At 44.1% G+C, this 24,046-nt stretch overlaps 1 protein-coding gene across 3 annotated transcripts in view; it reads left to right on the forward strand.

Annotated features, from left to right (window-relative positions):
• The window catches only part of sema5ba (sema domain, seven thrombospondin repeats (type 1 and type 1-like), transmembrane domain (TM) and short cytoplasmic domain, (semaphorin) 5Ba), a 339,576-nt gene that overhangs the window by 156,034 nt on the left and 159,496 nt on the right, over window positions 1–24,046 (forward strand). For all 3 annotated transcript variants that reach the window (XM_060828274.1, XM_060828276.1, XM_060828275.1), the window contains exon 5: window positions 5,708–5,753. In XM_060828274.1, coding sequence (XP_060684257.1) covers window positions 5,708–5,753 — 46 coding nt within the window. The remainder of the gene's footprint in view (window positions 1–5,707; window positions 5,754–24,046) is intronic.

A 24,046-nucleotide genomic window follows, 5' to 3' on the forward strand; every position in this document is an offset into this window, starting at 1 on the left:
TGAAAGGGTTCAGAAAAGATTTACAAGAATGTTGCCAGGGTTGGAGGATTTGAGCTATAGGGAGAGGCTGAACAGGCTGGGGCTGTTTTCCCTGGAGCGTCGGAGGCTGAGGGGTGACCTTACAGAGGTTTACAAAATTATGAGAGGCATGGATAGGATAAATAGACAAAGTCTTTTCCCTGGGGTGGGGAAGTCCAGAACTAGAGGGCATAGGTTTAGGGTGAGAGAGGAAAGATATAAAAGAGACCTAAGGGGCAACTTTTTCACACAGAGGGTGGATGTGTATGGAATGAGCTGCCAGAGGAAGTGGTGGAGGCTGGTACAGTTGCAACATTTAAGAGGCATTTGGATGGGTATATGAATAGGAAGGGTTTGGAGGGATGTGGGTCGGGTGCTGGCAAGTGAGACTGGATTGGATTGGGATATCTGGTCGGCATGGACAGGTTGGACCAAAGGGTCTGTTTCCATGCTGTACATCTTTATGACTCTATGACTGTCCTAATAGAACAGAGAACAGCACAGTACAGTCCAGGCCCTTCAGCCCTTGATGATATGCCGACCTTTTATCCTACTCTAAGATCAGACTAACATACATACCCTGCATTTTACTATCATCCATGCGCCTATCCAAGAGTCGCTTAAATGTCCCTAATGTATCTGACTCTACTACCACTGCTGGCAGTGCATTCCACACACCTACCACTCTCGGTGAAAAGAACCGACTTCTGACGTCTGCCCTAAACCTTCCTCCAATCACCTTAAAATTATGCCCCTTCATGATAGCCACTTCTTCCCTAAGAAAAACTCTCTGGCTATCCACTGTATTTATGCCTCTCATCATCTTGTACACCTCTAATCTTTTGCAAACCTCTGGTGTCCTGAAATATATGCTTGCCTCTTCCTGTGTCTAATTTTTAATTTCTTCTTAAAGTCACTCTGTCACCTGAATAGCATTCATAGTTGTGACATTGAACCAAGAATGGGAGGTGATTTTATCTGAGTATATAGGCTACCAGGGGAAATGATAGAGTGTTTATCAAAGGGATGTTTCCCCATATAGGAGAGTCTAATATAGAATACTGTATATAGTTTAAAAATAAAGGGTCTCCCATGTAGCATGGAGGTGAGGAGAAATTACTTCTCCCAGAAGGTTCACAACACCATAAGACATAGGAAAGAAAGTGGACCGTTCAGCCCATTGAGTCTGATCTGTCATTCAATGAGATCATGGCTGAGTTGACAATCCTCAACTCCATATTCCTGCCTTTTCCCATAACCTTCAATTCCATTACTGATTAAAAACCTATCTCAGCCTTGAATATACTAAATGATTCAGCCTGTACAGCCCTCTGTGGTAAAGAATTCCGTAGATTCACAACCCTCTGAGAGAAGAAATTCCTCATCTCCGTTTTAAATAGGCGACCCTTTATTCCAAGATGATGCCCTCTGGTCCGAGATTCTCCCACAATGAGAAATGACCTTTCTGCACTTCATCTGTTAAATCCCGAAGAATTCTGGTCTTGCGTCTTTGGAACACTCTTGCCCAGAATTCAGGTACAGCCATTTTTAGGGTAGAGGTGGACAAGAAGGCAGCTCACCAACACCAGGCTGACTACTGATGGGTAACGAATGTGGGCCCAGCCAGCAAAATCCACATCCCATAAATAATTACAAGTATTGATTGGCAGAGGAGACAAATGTTATCAGGTGTAAGTAGGGAATCCAGAGTTGAGGCCACCAGCAGGCCAACCATGATCATGTTGCACAGCACAGCAGGCTAGAGGGGATGAGTCGAAGAGTGTGGTGCTGGAAAAGCACAGCAGGTCAGGCAGCATCTGAGGAGAATGATTCCTGATGAAGAGCTTGTGCTCGAAATGTTGATTCTCCTGCTCCTTGGATGCTGCTTGACCGGCTGTGGATTTCTAGTACTACACTCTGCGACATCTGCAGTCCTAACTTTCTCCTAGAGGGGATGAGTGGCCTCCTTCTGCTCTTAATAATTGTATGTCAATTCAATTATCTACCTCGTGTGTTTCTAAGAATTGGCTGGCTCCTCATTGGCTTGTCAACTGGCCTAACATTACAGTGAAGCCTTTCAAAATACAATCACCACGTTCGAACTGTACAGACAGGGCAGGTTTTACACACAGTGGTTGTGCATAGAAAGAGTCGAGAGTGTGGTGCTGGAAAAGCACAACAGGTCCGATTGTAAGACCCTACAACAGACAGTGAGGACAGCTGAGAAGATCATCTGGGTCTCTCTTCCCTCCATTACAGACATTAACACCACACGCTAAGAGGTTAGAGGCTAAGAGCATTGTGGAAGTCCCCACACACCCCCCTCACTCAAACTCTTCCCACTCCTGCCATCTGGTAGAAGATACCAAGGCAGTTGGTTTCTCACGGCCAGACTGTGCAACAGTTTCTTCCCCCAAGCCATCAGGCTCCTTAACACAGTATAATTGGACTCTTGCCCATCTGAAATTCTTCCATATTGCTGCTATAAAAATGTCTATTATTTATCATTCTTCAATTACACTGTAACTTGCGTGATTCGCATTTCTTATGCACTTTATGCCATGTACAATTGTGTAGTTTGTGCTGTCCATGTATCACCCCTGATACTGGAGGAACACTGTTTCCTTTTCACTGTATCAGTTGTATATGGTAGAAATGACAAATAAAAGCTACTCTACTCTACTCCAGTGTGTGTGGGTGTCAGTTCCACATTCTAACCGTGCTCTGGGTGAAGAATTTTCCCCTCAATTTCTGATTGGAGTTATTAGAGTCATAGAGATATACAGCATGGAAACAGATCCTTCGGTCCAACCCTTCCATGTCGAATAGATATCCCAACCCAATCTAGTCCCACCTGCCAGAACTCGGCCCGTATCCCTCCAAACCCTTCCTACTCATATACCCATCCAAATTTCTTCTAAATGTTGCAATTGTACCAGCCTCCACCACTTCCTCTGGCAGCTCATTCCATACACGTACCACCCTCTGTGTGAAAAAGTTGCCCCTTAGGTCTCTTTTATATCTTTCCCCTCACACCCTAAACCTATGCCCTTTAGTTCTGGACTCCCCGACCCCAGGGAAAAGACTTTTTCTATTTATCCTATCCATACCTCTCATAATTTTGTAAACCTCTGTAAGGTCACCCCTCAGCCTCCGACGCTCTAGGGAAAACAGCCCCAGCCTGTTCAGCCTCTCCCTATAGCTCAGATCCTCCAACCCTGGCAACATCCTTATAAATCTCTTCTGAACCCTTTCAAGTTTCACAACATCTTTCCGATAGGAAGGAGACCAGAATTGCACGCAATATTCCAAGAGTGGCCTAACCAATGTCCTGTACAGCCGCAACATCACCTCCCAACTCCTGTACTCAATACTCTGACCAATAAAGGAAAGCATACCAAACACCTTCTTCACTATTCTATCGACCTGCGACTCCACTTTCAAGGAGCTATGAACCTCTGCTCCAAGTTCTCTTTGTTCAGCAACACTCCCTAGGACCTTACCAATAAGTGTATAAGTCCTACTAAGATTGTTTTCCCAAAATGCAGCACCTCGCATTTATCTGAATTAAACTCCATCTATCACTTCTCAGTCCATCGGCCCATCTGGTCCAGATCCTGTTGTAATCTGAGGTAACCTTCTTCTCTGTCATCCACACCTCCAATTTTGGTGTCATCTGTAAACTTACTAACCATACCTCTTATGCTAGCATCCAAATTCCTGTATTTTTGATAAATATTGTATACCAAATATTATCACTGAAGTTTTCTATCCAAAATCTAACATGTATTAGTTGATAAAAGTTCCAAGCAAACTTAATCATTTCTGGCCATAACAAAATAGTTATTTTGAAATTTATTGTGAATTATACAGTGACCGTTTTAGTTACAATCGCAAATTGTGGACTCCCCACAAATGAAACATCTTCTTTACATCTACATAATCAAAAGATTGAATAGACTGGAGTTGTTTTCCTGAAAGTAGAGGAGACTGAGGGGACTGTGATCGAGACGTGCAGACTCATGATGGGCATGGATAAGGTAGACAGGAAGAAATGTTTCCCCTTGACAGAGGGATCATTGACCAGGATCAAGAAATCGGAAAGTGTGGCACTGGAAAAGCACGGCAGGTCAGGCAGCATCCGAGGAGCAGGAGAATCGATGCTTTGAGCTTAAGCCTCACATCAGGATAGTGGTGGGGTTAAGTGGGCTGAGAGATAATTAGGAGGGTGGGAGTGTGGCTGGGGGAAAGGTAGCTGTGAAGATGATAGGTGGATGCAGCTGGAGGGGTGATGATGATAGGTCAGCAGAGGTCGTGCAGATAGGTAGGAAGGAAGATGGACAGGTCGGACAGTTTAAGAGGGCGGTGCCGAGTTGGGATCTGGGATGAAGTGGGAGAGGGGAAAGGGAAGAGGGGAGATGAGGAAACTGGTGTGGAAGGTTTACAGTGCCTGCAAGTTCCCCACCAAGCCAGTCACAATTCTGTCCTGGAAACCTACCACCATTTCTTCACCATCACTGAGTCCTGAATTCTCTCCCTAAGGGCTCAGTAGGCCAGCGCACAGCGACTGGACTGTCCAAGTTAAGACTGCAGTTCACCATCAACTTGGCCAGTCAGCTAAAGGGAGGGAGAGATGCATGAATTGTTTCCCATTTGTTAATATGGGAATAAGGTGACATTTTTGTACTTGTTTAAGCCAAGTGCATGTGGATCTAATCATTGGATTGACTATCAATCCAATGTTGCCTCTAGGTTTTAGATTGTGGTATTTTTCTACAGCTGTGTACAAAGATTGAAATTTTTGAGATGCTGATGATCAGATAGCCTAGTTACCATGTGCAGTTTTAACATGGTTGTCTCCATTTTCTGTCGAGAGTGTGGTGCTGGAAAAGCACAGCAGATCAGGCAGCATCCAAGGAGCAGAAAAATCAATGTTTCGGGCAAAAGCCCTTCATCAGGAATGCTCCTCCTGCTCCTTGGATGCTGCCTGACCTGCTGTGCTTTTCCAGCACCACACTCTCGACTCTAATCTCTAGCAGTCCTCACTTTCGCCTGTCTCCATTTTCTGACATAGCTAGTTTAATTTCTCATTTTCATTACCTTCTTTTACCCCTCTCTAATTGCTTTTCTCCTTCCAGTTTCACCTTCCTCATTTCTGACTTCTTTTGTTCTTCTTGTTTGTCATCTTGTCCTTTACTTGACTTTTCTCTCTTCAGTTTTGCCCTCCTTACTTTTCTGCTCCTTTTCTATGCTTCTGCTCTTTCTTTCTCTTTTCATGCTCTAACGTTTACACATTTTCTTCTGTTTATTCCTATCACTTCTCTCTGTCTCTCTCACTAATTGCATTCTTTTTCTCTCACCCTTTTGCTTCCTTGCTATTTTCTTATGTTTTTGTTTGCCTCTCTATTCGATTCCCGTTCTCTCTCTGTCTCTCTTTGCAATCAACAGATCTGGCTTACTCAGTCTCTGCCAAATTTCCCTCTGTGCAATATGCTCTTCGGACTTTGCATTTTCATAATCTGTTTTGCACACTTTCAGATCTTCCCAGAAGTACAAACCAGGGTTACCCATATTGGTTGTGGAATTTCTCTGGTTGAATTCATGGAAACCTTGTAAGAACAGATAATCAGTGAGATTTGTTTCGCTTCTTAATATTAACACATTCATATCTGTGTCTGTTTTTTTACAGAAACTACCTCTTTCGCCTCACTCTGGATAATATCTCTCTTATACAGGTAAGATCTTCTGAAAGAATTACGGATGCTGTAAATCAGAGACAAAAATAGAAATTGCTGGAAAAGCTCAGCAGATCAGGCAGCATTTTTTTTATATAGATTAGATTCCCTACAGTGTGGAAACAGGCCCTTCGGCCCAACTAGTCCACACCCATCCTCTGAAGAGTAACCTACCCTAACTAATGCCCCTAGTTCTACGGGTAATTTAGCATGACCAATTCACTTAACCTGCACATCTTTTGACTGTGGGAGGAGACCGGAGCACACCCACGCAGACACGGGGAGAATGTGTAAACTCCACACAAACTGTCGCCTGAGGCAGGATCGAACCCAGGTCCCTGGCGCTGTGAGGCAGCAGTGCTAACCACTGAGCCACCGTGCCACCCTAGTTATCTGTGGAAAGAAATCAGAGTTAATGTTTCGGGTCAAATGACCCTTCCTCAGAACTCACTCAACCCAAAATGTTAACTCTGGTTTCTCTCCACAGCTAATGCCAGACCTGCTGAGCCTTTCCAGCAATTTCTACGTTTGTCCAAGATCTTCTGAAATACTGGCCTTGATTACAGTACCAGCCCTTTAACATAAAATATGGTACTTATTGTAAATTACTTGAACAAATCAATAAATCACTCCACTTTTATTCAAAAGCAACCCTGCATGAAATAAAGCCAGAAAATGACTGAAATAATCAATAGATCTGTCAGGATCAGTAGACAGAGAAATAGGGTTAATGTTTCAGGTCAATCATCTTTCATTTGAACTGAGGTAAATTATTTGACCCAATTGGTCTCAACTAGCTTAAAACTTGTCCTTCTCCTCGATTAATATATCCTTCTATTTCTTTCTCCGTCGCATGTTTACCATCTTTCCCCTGGGCAAGATGATACATAATGGAAAGTCACTGCATTAGTAATCCATAGGCCCAGGATAATCCAAAGATGTGCAGGTTGGGTCAATTGGCCATGCTAAATTGCCAATAGTGTTCAGGGATGTGTAGCTAGGTGTATTAGTCAGGGGTAAATGTAGTGTAATAGAGTAGGTGGATGGGTCTGGGAGGGTTATTCTTCAGAGGGTTGGTGTGGACTTGTTGGGCCTGTTTCCACACGTAGTGATTCTATTCTCTATAATTCCCTGGGATTGTAGGTGCAAGTCCCACCTCCAAAGCAACCTGTGGAATTTAAACCTAAGTAATAAATCTGGAGCTCATCTGGTTAAATATTTGCCATCTAACTATTCTGCTGCCCTTACCCCAGGTGCTATATGTAACTCCAGACACACAGAAAAGCACATGGCTTCTTATCTACCCTCTGGAATGGCTGAACAAGCCACTAAGATTAAAGGCAGTTAGGAGCAAGTGAAAGGAATGAGGGGGATCTTACAGAAGCATATAAAATAATGAAGAAAATAGGTAAGAAAGAAGCAGGGAGGTTTTTTTGTTTAGTGGGTGAAACCAAACCTAGGCAGCATAACCTCAAAATAAGAGGGAGCAGATTTAGGATTGAGTTGAGGAGGAACTTCTTCACCCAAAGGGTTGTGAAACTGTGGAATTCCCTGCCCAGTGAAGCAGTTGAGCTACCTCATTGAATGTTTTTAAGGCAAAGATAGATTTATGCAGAGTAAAGCAATTAAGGTTTAGGGTAAGCAGACGGGTAAGTGGAGTTGAGTCCACAAAAAGATCCGCCATGATCCTTTTGGATGACAAAGCAGGCTCAAGGGATCAGATGGCCTACCCCTGCTCCTATCTCTTATGTAAATATTGATCTTTCTGGGGATTCCCATATCCCGTGAAAGAATAAACTAAAAAGTGATCACACTATTTCCACTCAATTGCTCCATGTGATAGTACATTTTGGGATTCTAACCAATGTCTGGGTGAGTAGATTTCTTCTGAATTCAATTCTGGCTTCATCAGTGGATTATTTTGTTTATTATGACCTCTAATTTTGGGGACGTCTGTGGGACTGGAACTACTCTGCTGATACCATTCCTAATTTTAGAGATTACTTTCAGGTAACCCCTCGACTTGGAAAAAGGAACTCGCCTTTCCAAACTTTCCTGGTGGTTTCTTGTAAATATATTTTGTACCTTCTCTAGAACTCCTAAGGGAACAGTACAAGGTGAAGTTAGTTGAATGTTAAGTTTTTGTGAGGGCATGGTACATAGTTAAACTGGTCAGTGACTGATTGCTTGTTCAGATGCAGGTCTAATGCCTTTGTCTACCTTATTTATCCACCTCTCGGCTATAAGCCAGACCTTTTAATTCAATGTTAATAAGGTTTTAGTTTCACCAGTGGGAAGAATCTCTCTCTGAATGATTAATGGTATTGTTCCAACAATTTTGCTTGGAGGAGAGAAAATCAAAAACTTTATAGTTTAAAGCTTAGAAACCACACTCAGCTCATAAAATCAGGAGGAGGCAGGAAGCTCATTGGCAGTCTCCCAGCATGCACCTGTTTTAGAGCCGCCAGTTCTGAATGGATGTAATTGTTGAGGTGCTGTGATGTCATTGCCAGCCTCTGACTTGTTTATGCAGGTTTTTGAGTAAAGCCTGGGGAAGGTTGGTTAGCTTAGTCAGCTGGATAGCTGGTCTGTAATGCAGTATACTTCAACAGCACAGGTTCAATTCCCACACCGGCTGAGGTTACCATTGCAAGGTTCCCACCTTCTCAATCTCTCCCCTTGCCTGAGCTGTGGTGGTACGGTGGCTAAGTGGTTAGCAATGCTGCCTCACAGTGCCAGGGACTCTGGTTCAATTCTAGCCTTGGTTGGCTGTCTGTGTAGAGTTCATGCATTCTCCTTGCGTCCATCTGTATGGGTTTCCTCCCACAATCCAAAGATTTGCCAGTTTGGTGGGCTCACCATGGGAAATGCAGGGATGGGGTGGGTCTAGGTAGGCTGCTCTTCGGAGGGTCGGTGTAGACTCAATGGGCAGAAGGACCTGCTTCTACACTGTAGGGAGTCTGTGACTAAACTCTCTCTGATGAGAGAGTGGTCTTCTGTAACAATGATGAGGAGGGCTAGTGCTTCCAAATAGATCTGTTGGACTATAACCTGGTGTTGTGTGATTTTTAACTCTATAATAAGATAACTTTATCTTTACCCAAACCTCCCCACACACACCAACACCTCTTGACAAGGGGATGTGAAATAGATAATTCCTCTTGTTGGACAGTCCAGAACTAGCAGCAGTGTTTAAAAATTAACGGTCATCTTTTCAAGACCAAGATGAAGAGAATTCTTTTCTCTCGGAGAGTCTTGCAACTTGGGACCTTCTCTGTCTCAGAACGCCATGGAAATGGAGTCGTGGAACATTTTCAAGACAGGAATAGGTGCATTCTAGTTAGGTAGGGGACTCAGGGGATAATTGGGATAGATAGGAACTCGAAACTCAAACAGTTCATCCAGGATTTTAGTGAATGCTGGAGCATTCTAGAGGGGCTGACTGGCCTACTGCTGCCCTGTTTCATAAGTTCCTTTGTTTGTGTTTACTTTTATCGCTTTTATGAGTAATAAATAAAAAGAAAGTTTGAAATGCCTGTGGATTTTTCACATGGAACTTCCGTTCAGCAGTTTCTGAGAGGTTGAAGTTGTTTTTATTTATCTGTGGGACGTGGGTGTTGCTGTTTGGCCTTTGGGTACAGCCTGCTCCAGTATCTGTGGAGTCGTGAATGGTGCTAAACATTGTGCAATCATCATTGAGTGTCCCCTTGATCTTATTTGAATGTTGGAGCAGGCTTGAAGGGTCTGCTACTGTTCTGGATCTTATATCCGTGTGGGAGGGAATCCCATATTCGCACAACTTGAACAATTGCTTCTTGATTTACCTCTGAAGTGGCCCAGCTACCTGCTACCTTCATAATGGAGAATAAACAGCCTCTCTGTAAGTCGGGGGCGGGGTGGGGGGGGGGGGGGGGCGTGGAAATGAGGCAGAGACCAGAGAAACATGGTGAAATCGCTGACTCTGCACCAGTGTCTCCCTGTCTTTTCAAAGTAAGTGAAAGCAGGAAGTATTAAACAGCTGTCTGTTATTTACAAGTTGTAATTCAATCAAGTATTTCTGGTGACTGTATATGAAACCACCTGGGCTTTGATCTCTCTGTTCATTCGATTCAGGAATAGCTCAGGATTCAATTACTACCTTTGACCCATGCCAAGTCTTCGTAAAGCACTGTTTCTCTCAGTGAATGGTTCCGAACCCAGTCTAATTGGATGAAGGAGTAATAAACTGGTCGTGAACCAGGAGTGGAGAATGCAGCACCTCCCTGCAGCCAGAATTCCATTGCTCTTTGTTCTGTAACCCCGTCCTGCCCAGATGAGTGCAAGGTGTTAGCTGCACTCAGTTGACAGCACACCAGCCTCTGAGCCAGTAATTTGTGTGTTCAAACCACAGTCATGTCAGGGCTGAAATGAGAGCAAGTCAGGAACAAAGGGCCCGCAAGCTATAAATACACCAATCACGAAAGGTTAGCAAGACCATAAATAAACACACCAAGCAGCAGGCTCTATCTCCATTGGGATAGGATTCAAAAGTAGAGGATTTATGCCAAACCTGGATGGAACATTAGTTAGACTGCACTTTCCTTATTACATGCAGTTCTGGTCTCTTTGTGATGAATAGGATGTGGATGGGCTGTAGAATGGAATCACAAGGACATAACCTGCAAGCTGTGGGTATATGTCACATTACAGACAGGATATCCCAAACTGCTACCCTTCAGGGTACGGAGCAATGAACTTACTCCCCTTCAGCCATCGCTCAGTTGGTTTCAACAAGTTTAATTTTGAAAAAAGATCCTTTATCTTTCTCCTGGACGCAAGTGGACTAAACATTTTCAAAGAAGTAAGTTTGACTCGGCTTTCTTGAATTAACAAGAAGAGTGAATTCAGTCATTACTAAATGGGGAAGAATCAGCAACACAACTCAGAGATTAGAAATAAGAGATGAGTCCTAAAGGGTAAAAATTAATGAGATACAGAAATATGGATGGGTCTCGAACTGTCTGGGAAAATGGAGACTTGAATGTTTGAGCTGTTGCAGTGGAGGTGATAGATAATGTTGACATGGATATTTGAGCTGTCGGTTTCACGGTACTTGGTTTGTAGGTTGATCAAAATTCACTTTTTAATCTGGTTTGTGGCCCTCACACTGTGAGAGGAACTCCCTTTTGCTGTCCTTCTAGCTGACACCTAGCACGCAGTGTGCAAGAGAAAGTGCAGTGCATGGAGGGGAAGCTAGTGGGTAGTTTTCCACTTGTGAACTTCCCAACATGCTAATGCTCAAATGCAGACTAGTATAGAAGTGAATGGCCACTCCCAGGAAATGTTTAACACCAGTTCTAACTCCTGGATAACTATGCAACCACATTTCACCCAATCCTACCCTCTAATGTCCCCATTGTCCATTCCCTGTTTTATGACACATGATGGCCTCATGACCCTGCCACCCTACCTAGCTGGCATCCTATAGACTTCTCCCATTCACACTCATTCACTAACACAATGGAAACCACCTGATGAAGGAGCAGCACTCTGAAAGCTAGTGCTTCCAGATAAACCTGTTGGACTTATAACCTGGTGTTATGCAATTTTAACTTTGTCCACCCTAATCCAACACCGGCACCTCCAAATCACAATGGAAACCTACTTAAATGCTGCAGTTTGTTAATGAATGAAGATTTACCAGAATATGGTAACCGGTGCCATAAAGGGGGGTGTGGTTTGGATTGCTGCTTCCCCCAACACTGACCATCCATTGCCACGATCAACGACAGTTTCAAATGGGGCTGACAATGGAGGTCTGGGCCAGAAATGCAGAGCTGTCCATGGTTAATGGAACTGGGGTGGACTGAGGGCTCATGCCCGAAATGTTGATTCTCCTGCTCTTTGGATGCTGCCTGACCTGCTGTGCTTTTCCAGCAACACATTTTTCAGCTCTGGACTGACAATCCAACAGTCATAGCTGTTACTTCCATTTGTAGGGAAGAGCACCACTAGGAGCCATCAGTGTCAGACAGTCATCAATACATCCAACCCAGGAATTGAGAAGATTTTTTTTCCTCAAAGAGTAGTCAAAATGTGGAACTCTCCACGACAGAGTGAATAGTCTGGGTGCAGTTAAAGGGAAAATTGTCAAGCGCGGAGGGAAACGGAAACGGACAGTATCAATGGGAGATTTAGGTAAAGAAAGATGACGGCCTACTTAAGTGGAGTCAATGAGCTTGTGGGATATTATATCTGTGCTGCAAAATCTATCAAATTCCAGTTATTTTAAATTATTCATGGGAGCCAGGCACAGCTGGTTAGGCCATCTTTTATTGCCCCTCTCTAGGTGCCCCTTGAGAAGGTGGTGATGAGCTGCCTTCTTGAACCATTGCATTCCATGCGTTGAAGGTAAATCCACAAAACTTTTAGGGAGGGAATTCTAGGACTTTGACCCAGCGACATATTTCCAAGTGGCTTAGAGGAGAACTTGTAGGGGGTGGTGTTCTCATGTAGCTGCTGCTCTTGGTCGTTGGTTTGGAAGGTGACGTAAAGAGCCAGGGTGAATCTTCAGTGTTGTATCAATGTAGTATCAGTGCTGTATTATCAGAGGGTCCTGTCCTTTTGGATGAGATACTGAGGTTCTTTCTCATCATTCAGTTTATTGGGGTGTTAAAGAAAATCAGTGTTCTGCTCCTGCCCCATAAAGTAATGAATCTGTGACATTTGGCTAAATGGATCAAATTCCTTGTGCTCTGGGTCTACCTACAGCACATGGACTGCAGCGTCAGCTCACCACCACTGTCTCCAAGGCAAACAGGAATGAACCAGTGATATCCATAACCAGTTAACGTATTGTCCAATCATTGCTTCATTGTAACCATGGAAAAGTGAATGCCTGATTCACCAATGTCGCTCTCTCCCATTTCTCTCGACAACGGTCCAGCTCCCCCCTGTGCATGGATTGCAGTCTTGCTATTTTCTTATTGATTGATGGATTAGGGCAGAACAGCAACTGACACTCTCTGCATCCTTTTGTGTTTGCAGTCAACTTATTTCTGTTTTCATCAAAACCACAGTTATGTTTCTCTAACAGGTTGACATAAATGTATATGTAGTCAATTCAACTGTAACAGGCAGCTTAAGGATGCCAAGATTGTAAGGTGAGGTAATTTACAGGAGAGGTGATGGCCTAGTGGTATTAATGCTGGGCTGTTAATCCAGAGACTCAGGCAATATCCTGGGGACCTGGGTTCGAAACCATGGCAGTTGGTGGAATTTGAATTCAATAAATACCTAGATTTGAAAATCTAACGATGACCGTGAGTCCATTGTCAGGAAAAAAAACCCTACCTGGTTCACTAATGTCCTTTACTGAAGAAAACTGCCATCCTTACCTGGTCTGGACTCCATACTACATCACATCAATGTGACTGACTCTTAACCGATCTCTGGGATGGGCAATAAATGCTGACCTAGTCTTAACACCCTCATCCTGACAATGAATTAAATAAAATGTAGGATATCAATAACAAAAGGGCCTAGTGACCCGTCTTCAGAACCTAGCTTCATTAGAACTGATCTGTTGTTCTTTTGGCCTTTGTTTAGGATATTAATAATGTAAATGTAATTCATAATTTAACAGTGGCAAAAGCAACAGCTTTAGGAGTTGATTTATCCTTTGAGGACTTATTGAGTTATAGTGCAGTACAAATTATTGGTTACTCCATTAATATAAAGTCACAGAGTCATACAATTTAGAGAAAGACCCTCAGGCCAACCAGTCCATGCCATGTTCCCGAACGAAACTAGTCCCACCTGCCTGCTCCTGGCTCATATCCATCCAAACCTTTCCTATTCAAGAACTTATCCAAAGGTCTTTTAAACATTGTAACTGTACCTGCATCCACCACTTCCTCTGGAAGTTTATTCCACAAATTCTGCATGAAAGAATTTGCCCTTGTATCTTTTTAAAACTTTCTCCTCTCACCTTAAAAATGTCACCTAGTTTTGAACTCCTCCACCCTTGGGAAGAGACTTGTGATTCACCTTATCTATGCCCCTCATGATTTTGTAAACCTCTGTAAGGTCACACTTCAACTTCTGAGCTCCAGTGAAAAAAGTCCCAGCTTATCCAGCCTCTCCTTATCACTCAAACCTTCCATTTCTAGCAACATCCTGGTAAATCTTTTCTGAACCTTCACCAGTTTAATAATATCCTTCCTATAGCAGGGCAACCGGAACTGCACACACTACACAAAAAGTGCTCTCACTAATGTCCTGTACAACCTCAACATGACATTCCAACCCCTATACTCAAAGGTCTGAGCAATGAAGACAAGCGTGCAAAACACCTTCTTAACCACCCTGTCTACCTGTGATGCAACTTTAAAACAACTATGCACCTGAACCCCCAGGTCTCTCTGTTTGACAACACTACCCAGGACCCTACTGTTAATAGTATAAGTCTTACCCTCGTTGGTGTTTACCAAAACGCAATACTTCACATTTATCCAAGTTATCTTCATCTGCTGCTCCTCACCCCATTGACTCAATTGCTCAAAATCTCTTTGTAATCTTAGATAACCTCCTTCACTGTCGACTATACTACCAACTTTGGTGTCACCAACAAACTTACAAATCATACCTCCTGTATTTTCACCCAAATCATTTATATAAATGACAAACAAAAGTGGACCCAGCGCTAATCCCTGTCAAACACTGCTGGCCACAGGCCTCCAGTCTGAAAAACAAGCCTCCGCCACCACCCCCTGTCTCCCCCCATCTAGACAATTTTGTATCTAATTGGCAAGCTTTCCTTGAATCCCATATGAATCTTATCAAAGGCTCTTCTAAAGTCCATATAAACAATGTCTACTCTCTTCCCTCATCAATACTTTTGGTTACTTCTTCAAAAAAACATAATCAAGCTTTTGAGAGACAACTTCCCTTGTACAAAACCATGCTGACTATCCCTAATTAGTCCTTGTCTCTCCAAATGCCTGTAAATCCTATCTTTCAAAATCCCCTTCAACAACTTACCCAGCACCGAGGTTAGGCTCACAGGTCTTTAGTTCCCAGGCTTCTCCTTACAGCCTTTCTTAAATAAAGGTTTTAATAAGAAGCTGGGTTGAGGGCTTTTTGGTTTACAGTGAATGGTTGGACAGCCTGTGTCCATTGGAGCTTACGACAGGAGGAGTTACTTGGACTGAAGCTTCACAAACGCACTCTGCAAACACAAACCTTGGGACACTAACGTAGGAAACCAGACGATGAAGGAGGGAGTCAGAGGGAAAACACTTCACAGCACACCATATGCTTGGATCCATTCACGTTAGTGATGAGCGATTTCATGGAGCTACAGTGCCAGATTATTTGATCATTGTCACATTACTATCGGGGCAGGGTATGTCAATTCAGCTTCCGTGCAACCTACATTACATTGAGGAAACTTTTCGTCAACTAAGTCCTTTCAGCCCGTTCTTTGGCCCTGTGTCCGTTCCTTTGTCCAAAAGGCCTGCAACAGGTGCTACATGAATGTGGCTTTTTGTTGGAAGATGTGATTGGGGGAAGGGCTGGTTCTGGATAAGTTTTCACCCTGTTTTGCCAAGGCCTTATCTGAATCTGAGAGCTGCAAGTTTTGAAGAGACTTTCAAAGCCTTTGGGAAAAGGATGCAACAGAGGTATTTCCTGAGAGGATTTGTGACGAAATAGGTCTTGTCCCAGAAATTGACTTTTGACATTGCTCCTACCTCAAGCGAGTGAGACCAGGAGGTCTTGGTGGGTGGGTGGCCAGTATTTCTTTGTGGAAATCAATCATTCGCACCTCACAGCACATCACTCAGTGCTGACACTGTTAGGAAAACAAAGCGGGTTTGACTGGGTGTGGGGGAGGCATACGGAAGAAGGGAAGCTGAACAATAAAAGCCACTTTGCTGTGACCAATGTTCACTCACTTTGAAACAGAACACTGGGCTCTATTCTCGCTCACCCCTCCCCCCGTCTCAGGCAAACTCTGCAGACTCCCAGCAAACAGCAAGAAAGTTGGAGACATAGAACGTAGAAAATAGGAGTGGAGGAGGCCATTTGGCCCATTGAAACTGCTGCACCATTCAGTATGATCATGGCTGGTCATCCAGCTCAGTCCCTGTTCCCACTTTCTCCTCCATGCCCTTTGATCCCTTTAGACCTCAAAATTATATAATTCCTCTGAAAACATTCGATATTTCAGTCTTAGCCACTTGCTGTGGCAAATAAGAAGTATTTATATGTACATTTGTGATGGCAAGGCATACAAGACATTCCTGATGAAAGGCTTTTGCCCAAAACATCGATTTTCCTGCTCCTCAGATGCTGCCTGACTTGCTGTGCTTTTCCAGCACCACTCTAATCTTGACTCTAATCTCCAACATCTGCAGTACCCACTTCTACTATACAAGACTTTGGACCAAGTGTTGGGAAATAGGTGTAGAATGGTTAGGTGATTGTTTTTGACTTGTACTGACATGATGGGTTTAAGAGGCTTTTTCTATGCCGTTAACATGTCGGACTCTCGCCTCTATGACTGGCGAATCTCAGTTAAGTGAGTTCAAGACAGAGATTGATAGATTTTTAGTTACTAGTGATATGAAGGCCATGAGAATGACATGGCGATATGAAAGGGTTCAGAAAAGATTTACAGGTTTGGAGGGTTTGACTACACGGAGGGGCTGAACAGGCTGGAGCTGTTTTCCCTGGAGCATTGGAGGCTGAGGGGGGATCTTGTAAAGGTTTACAAAATCATGAGGGGCGTGGGTAGGATAAATAGACAACGTATTTTCCCTGAGGGGGGAAGTCCACAACTAAAGGGCATAGGTTTAGGGTAAGAGGGGAAAGATATAAAAAGGACCTAAGGGCCAACTATTTTTATGTCGAGGGTGGTGCGTGTATGGAATGAGATGCCAGAGGAAGTGGTGGAGGCTGGTACAATGACAAATGTAAAAGGCACCTGGATGGGTAAATGAATAGGAAGAGTTTAGAGGGATATGGGCCAAGTGCTGGCAAATGACACTAGTTTACTTTAGGATATCTGGTTGGCATGGACAATTTGGACTGAAGGGTCTGTTTTTGTGCTGTACATCTCTATGAATCTATGGCATTGAGGTGGATGATTAACCATGACTTGGATTGGTTAGATAGTCCGTGGCTAAATGGTCTAAACCTCCATTCCCATGCTCCTCCTGATGTTCATTGACCAAGCTGATGGGCTCTGGCTAATGATCGGTTCTTGTAGAACTGTACACTAAAATGAATCAACCCTTTCAAAGCAATAATTGGGAGAGAAATCTATCTTGATGGAAATAATCTTGCTTTACTCCAAACCATTTATGTCATCAGCCTGAGAGATCAATAGTACTGGAGGTAGAGGAAGAAAAGGCCTTGCCAGGGATGACCTTGATTACTAGGCTTTTGTCCACCCTTTTTCTGCTTTACCTACATACCCTTAATCACTCTATGACCATTGATGCTCAATGTGTACCATGCACAAGATGCCCTGCAGGATTGCACCAATGCTCCTCCAATAGCATCTTCCAAGCCCAGGACCACTTCCATTTAGAAGGAAAAGGGCAGCACTTACCTGGGAACATCGCTACCTGCAAGTTCCCCTCCAAGCCACTTGCCATTGTGTCTTGGAAATATATCACCATTCCTTCACTGTCACTGGCCTAAAATCCTGGAATTCCCTACCTCAGGGCATTCTGGGTGTATCCTCCTCATGTGGATTTCAAGAGGGAGCTCTCTACCACCATCTCCAGTGTAGTTAGGGATGGTCAAAAGATGTTGGCCCAGCTAGCTCTGGTTATATCTGATAAAAGAATAAAAAGGAATTAGACATACACTTAGTGTCTCATGAGCTTTAAAGGCATCTCATGTCTGCAGAGTTCTTCCTAGCCATCTCCCTGAGATTTTCAGAAGCTCAGAATAAGGAGGTTTTGAACTCAGTGCCTGACAGGTGCATTGGCCTGGACAATGAGCAGCCCCAATTCCAATCCCAGCATGTTCTCCTGGCTTACTCTCAATTGAGGAATAGAGGGTGTAGCCAGAGACATATACAAGCAGCACAGGAACTTCAAGAGATCACAGCCAGGAGGATCACGAGGAGGGGAGGTGTGAATGAGAGAAGAGAGACTCCAGAGCTGGTCAATTTACTTCCATGTGATCAAGTTTGAATGGGCAGTGCATTCTTTGGCTCTCTATCTTCCTTTCTTGAACAAACTTCTCTCGTTCTGTCAATCCCTCCAAAACCTGCTCCCTCTCTCTCTCATACACTGTCCTCTTTGCCTCTCAGATACTCTCCCTCTCAACCACATTTACATTTATATAGTGCCTTTAACATAGTACAAACAATTGAAGGTGCTTTATCTGAATATTATTAAGCAGGTATACACTTTTTATTCACTCTCACACTTGCATGCTCTTATACACTCACTTTCACACAAAAACACTTTTTGTGTTTTCAAGCAAACATTCCCATATCTCTCTTATTCGCTGTCCCTCTCTCTTACCTTCTCCTGCACGCACACCCACACACAGAAAGGGCTGAATTCCCTCCAGGTGATTGATGAACCCACCTCCACTTGCCCAGCTTTCAATGAAAGGCCATTGAACAGCGCCATAGGAAGCAGTGGTCACTGCTGGGACTGCAGCCAGATCCAACTGGGCTGCGGGTGGCTGGAATCTTCACAACTTGGGATGGGGGTGGGGAAGGGGAGGGGCAACTAGCAAAGAGCGTGAAGAAATTTCTATAGGCCTGTCAGGGTACTTGGTACCAACCTCCCCCACCATGGGTAATATCTGGCAGGGACGGATAAGACTTTTTTAGTGGCTATTCATAGAGTCGCAGAGTCAGACGGTATGGAAACATACCCTTCAGTCTAACCAGTCAATGCCATCATAATCCTAAACTAAACTAGTCCTGCCTGCCTGCCTGCGCTTGGCCCATCTCCCTCCAAACATTTCTCATTCATGTGCTTATCCAAATATCTTTTAAATGTTGTAACTGTACCCACATCCACCACTCTATCTGGGAGATCATTCCACACACGAACCACTTTCTGTGTAAAATAAATTTCCCCCATGTCTTTATTAAATCTTTTTTCTCTCAGCTTAAAAAGATGCCCTCTAGTCTTGTAATTCCCTGTCTTAGGGAAAGGACACCTGCCATCTACCTTATCTATACCCCTCATGACTTTATAAGCCTCTGTAAGGTTATCCCTCAACCTCCTACATTGCAGTGAAAAAACTCCCAGCCTACCCAGTCTAATTTTATAACTCAAACCTTCCATTCCCAGCAACATCCTGGTAAATGTCTTCTAAACCCTCTCCACTTTAATAAAGTCCGTCCTATAACAGGGACACCAGAACTGGACACAGTACTGCAGAAGAGGCCTCACCAACATCTTGTACAACCTCAACGTGATGTCCATTCATTGACTATGAGGGTGTTAATTAGCCTGTCCAACGTCACCCCAATCACTAGGCAGAGCAGTGGACATTGTGTCACTGCCTTGATACCCTTTCCCCTTGCCTGCCATCCTACCCTTGGATCCTGTAAGAGTGCTGCCAAGCTCTGAGTGGACTCTCGTACACACCATCAAATCTCCCTGCTTGCCAATCACATCCTCACACTCAATAATACACCATTGGGAGAGATGATGGAGCAGTGGTCATGGACTAGACAGAGGCCCGGATTGATACTCGTGTGGTAATTACCTGCATTGATAAATCCAGAATTGAAAGTTAATCGCAACACCAATGAGTGTTGTTGTTAAAGAGGCTGTGTTTTTGCTGACACCAGCAGAACATGCTCCTTGCACGTGTTCATACTCTTGGCAATATCTCTGTCAGTCCTGAAACAAAAAAACAGGAATTGCTGGAGAAACTCAACAGTTCTGGCAGCATCTATGGAGAGAGAAACAGAATTAATGCTCTGAGTCTGGTCACCCATCTTCAGAATTAGGATTATGAATGCTGTCCAATCTGTCCACATATTATCTATTGTGTATTTTTTTTTGGTTATTGCCAGTTTTTTTTTGCTGGTGGTGCCTTTCTCTGATGGCACACGCACAGAATTTTGCGCCAACCCCCATCTGGTTCACAGTGCACTGATTTCCTTAACTGAAATGGTGGTACCAGGAGGTGGCAGCAGCAGCAATGTGACCAGAACGAGGCTGATTCGGCGCGGTGGGTTTGGACCCAGGTCGAGAGCCGGCAGCGTCAGTGGGACTCATGGTGTAGTGACAACGTCACTGGTGGCCTGATGTGTATACGTGAAAAGAAATATAAATCTAATGTGCTTTAGAGAAGGAAATCTGCCATCTTTACCTGGTCTGGCCTACACGTGATTCCAGACCCACTGCAATGTGGGTGCCCTCTGGAATTTTGGAGACAGCTTTCCTAGGTCCGAGGGCAATTAGGCTATGTCAGCACCCCCCACCCACCGCGACCCCCTCCCCCCCTCCCAGGGGCCCATGAAGGGAAAAATGAGAAACAACTCATCCATTCAATCAGATCTCCCCTGCTCTTCCCCCACACTCCCATATCTGCCCCCTCCCCCTCTCACATTCTCTCTCTCTCTCTCCCCGCCCCTTTCTGCCTCTCTCATGTATCCCCTAGGGTGCCAGTCTGAGTCCTGTGTGGCTTGTACTGAGACAGGCACTGTTTCTGTCAAAGAACAGACATCAGTGGCTGATTAATGCGGATGTGAATAGGGCAGAGGCTGGTCAACCTGTCTTTCTGGTGACAGGAGAAGCATGTAATTGTTATTTAAGAGTTAATTCCTCTGATGACAGCCTTCACCCTGTCTCTCTGCTGACTGTCTGTTTTAATAGGTTCTTGTCCTCTCTTATACATCATAGACGGGTAATTTATTGATGCTAAGGATCAGTGCAAAGAAGAAACAATATTTTTTGCAAGCATTGCTGTCGTTTGGATAAAATAAAGCATTTTTAGGTCAAGGGAGCATTAAGTGGAGGCCCCTACTGTCACTGTATCTTGCCTATGAAGCAGCTCACCAATGGGAATCAATGGAATATTTGAAGTGTCACAATTTTATTGAGGACTTTATGAACACATAGAACAGATTCACCCCCACCTCGACTTCCAGCATCCATTGATTCCCTGTCTCAGAGTAATTCCAATCCCTTCAGCCCCTCCCCCACACTTCCTCTTCCCCCCCCATCCCTATTCCCACCCCCTCAGTCCCTTCGAATCTGCCCCTACGCAACTCCTACCTCTCCCACTCAGGGGTAGGCATAATGATGCTTTTCGCATCAGAGAGCGGTGGGAGCTGGGCGGAAGTGAAGGCAGAGCGCAAAGCCGGTCGGGAAGGTAAGTGATTGTTATTTGAGTGGGTGCGTTCATGCTGTAAGGTTGAGTGAAATAGGAGTTGATGGGAAGGGTGAGGGCAGTAACAAATTAAAAATACTGTATATGAATGCACGAAGCATTAGAAATAAGATGGATGAGCTTGAGGCTCTTTTGGAAATTGGCAGATACGATATTGTGGGGATAACTGAGACGTGGCTTCAAATGGACAAGGCCTGGGAAATGAATATTCAAGGCTACACGTGCTATCGTAAGGACAGACTGACGGGCAGAGGGGGTGGGGTGGCCATGTTGGTAAGGGATGATATTCAGTCCCTTGCGCGGGGGGACCTAGAATCAGGGGATGTAGAGTCAATGTGGATGGAGCTGAGAAATACTAAGGGTAAAAAGACCCTCTTGGAAGTTATCTACAGGCCCCCAAACAGTAGTCTGGATGTCGGATGTAAGTTAAATCAGGAGCTGAAATTGGCCTGTCGCAAAGATGTTACTACAGTTGTTATGGGGGATTTCAATATGCAGGTAGACTGGCAGAATCAGGATGGTATTGGATCTCAAGAAAGAGGCTTTGTGGAGTGCATCAGAGATGGATTCTTAGAACAACTGGTGCTGGAGCCGACCAGGGAGAAGGCAATTCTGGATCTGGTATTGTGCAACGAACCAGAATTGGTCAGGGACCTCGAAGTGAAGGAGCCATTGGGAAGTAGTGACCATAATACAATAAGCTTCAATCTGCAATTTGAGAGGGAGAGGGTACAATCGGAAGTGACAATTTTTCAGTTAAATAAAGGGAACTATGGAGCTATGAGGGAGGAGCTGGCCAAAGTTCAATGGTGTAATACCTTAGCAGGGATGACAGTGGAGGAACAATGGCGGATATTTCTGTGTATAATGCAGAAGTTGCAGGATCAGTTCATTCCAAAAAGGAAGAAAGATCCATGGGTGACCGTGGCTGACGAGGGAAGTTAAGAAACATATAAAGTTAAGAGAAAAAGTATAACATAGCAAGGATAAGTGGGAAGGCGGAGGACTGGGAAGCTTTTAAAGAACAACAGGGGATTACTAAGAAGGAAATACGCAGAGAAAAAATGAGGTACGAAGGTAAACTGGCCAATAATATAAAGAAGGATAGTAAAAGTTTTTTTAGGTATGTGAAAGGCAAAAAAATGGTTAAGACTAAAATTGAGCCCTCGAAGACAGAAACAGGGGAATATATTACAGGGAACAAAGAAATGGCAGAAGAATTACATTGGTACTTCAGATTTGTGTTCACTGGGGAAGACATAAGCAATGTCCCTGAGGTAACAGTGGCTGAAGGACCTGAACTGAAGGGAATTTATATTTGCAAGGAATTGGTGTTGGAGAGACTGTTAGGTCTGAAGGTTGATAAGTCCCTGGGCCTGATGGTCTACATCCCAGGGTACTGAAGGAGGTGGCTCGAGAAATCGTGGATGTGTTGGTGATTATTTTCCAGAGTTCGATAGATTCAGGATCAGTTCCTGCGGATTGGAGGGTGGCTAATGTTATACCAATTTTTTAAGAAAGGTGGGAGAGAGAAAGCAGGAAATTATAGACCAGTTAGTCTGACCTCAGTGGTGGGATAGGATGCTGGAGTCTATTATAATGGATGAAATTACAATACATCTGGATAGTAGTAACAGGAAAGGTCAGAGTCAGCATGGATTTATGAAGGGGAAACCATGCATGACTAATCTTCTGGAATTTTTTGAGGATGTAACTCTGAAGATGCACGAGGGAAATCCAGTAGATGTAGTGTACCTGGACTTTCAGAAAGCTTTTGATAAAGTCCCACATAGGAGGTTAGTGAGCAAAATTAGGGCGAATGGTATTGGGTGCAAAGTACTAACTTGGATTGAAAGTTGGTTGGCTGATAGGAAACAAAGAGTAGTGATAAATGGCTCCATTTCGGAATGGCAGGCAGTGACCAGTGGGGTACTGCAAGAATCAGTACTGGGACCGCAGCTTTTTACAATATATGTTAATGATATAGAAGATGGTATTAGTAATAACATTAGCAAATTTGCTGATAATACTAAGCTGGGTTGCAGGGTGAAATGTGATGAGGATGTAAGGAGATTACAGGGTGACCTGGACAAGTTAGGTGAGTGGTCAGATGCATGGCAGATGCAGTTTAATGTGGATAAATGTATGGTTATCCACTTTGGTGGCAAGAACAGGAAGGCAGATTACTACCTAAATGGAATTAATTTAGGTAAAGGGGCAGTACAGAGAGATCTGGGTGTTCTTGTACACCAGTCAATGAAGGTAAGCATGCAGGTACAGCAGGTAGTGAAGAAGGCTAATAGCATGCTGGCCTTCATAACAAGAGGGATTGAGTATAGAAGCAAAGAGGTTCTTCTGCAGCTGTACAGGGCCCTGGTGAGACCACACCTGGAGTACTGTGTGAAGTTCTGGTCTCCAAATTTGAGGAAAGACATTCTGGCTATTGAGGGAGTGTAGCGTAGGTTCACGAGGTCAATTCCTGGAATGGTGGGACAACCTTATGCTGAAAGACTGGAGCGACTGGGCTTGTATACCCTTGAGTTTAGAAGACTGAGAGGGGATCTGATGGAAACATATAAGATTATTAAAGGATTGGACACTCTGGAGGCAGGAAACATGTTTCCGTTGATGGGTGATTGCTGAACCAGAGGACACAGCTTAAAAATACGGGGTAGACCATTTAGGACAGAGATGAGGAGAAACTTCTTCACCCAGAGAGTGGTGGCTGTGTGGAATGCTCTGCCCCAGAGGGCAGTGGAGGCCCAGTCTCTGGATTCATTTAAGAAAGAGTTGGATAGAGCTCTCAAGGATTGTGGAATCAAGGGTTATGAAGATAAAGCAGGAACAGGATACTGATTAAGGATGATCAGCCATGCTCATATTGAATGGTGGTGCAGGCTCGAAGGGCAGAATGGCCTACTCCTGCA

This window comes from Hemiscyllium ocellatum, chromosome 7, assembly GCF_020745735.1.
Source record: "Hemiscyllium ocellatum isolate sHemOce1 chromosome 7, sHemOce1.pat.X.cur, whole genome shotgun sequence".
In the NCBI taxonomy this organism is placed as follows: domain Eukaryota; kingdom Metazoa; phylum Chordata; class Chondrichthyes; order Orectolobiformes; family Hemiscylliidae; genus Hemiscyllium; species Hemiscyllium ocellatum.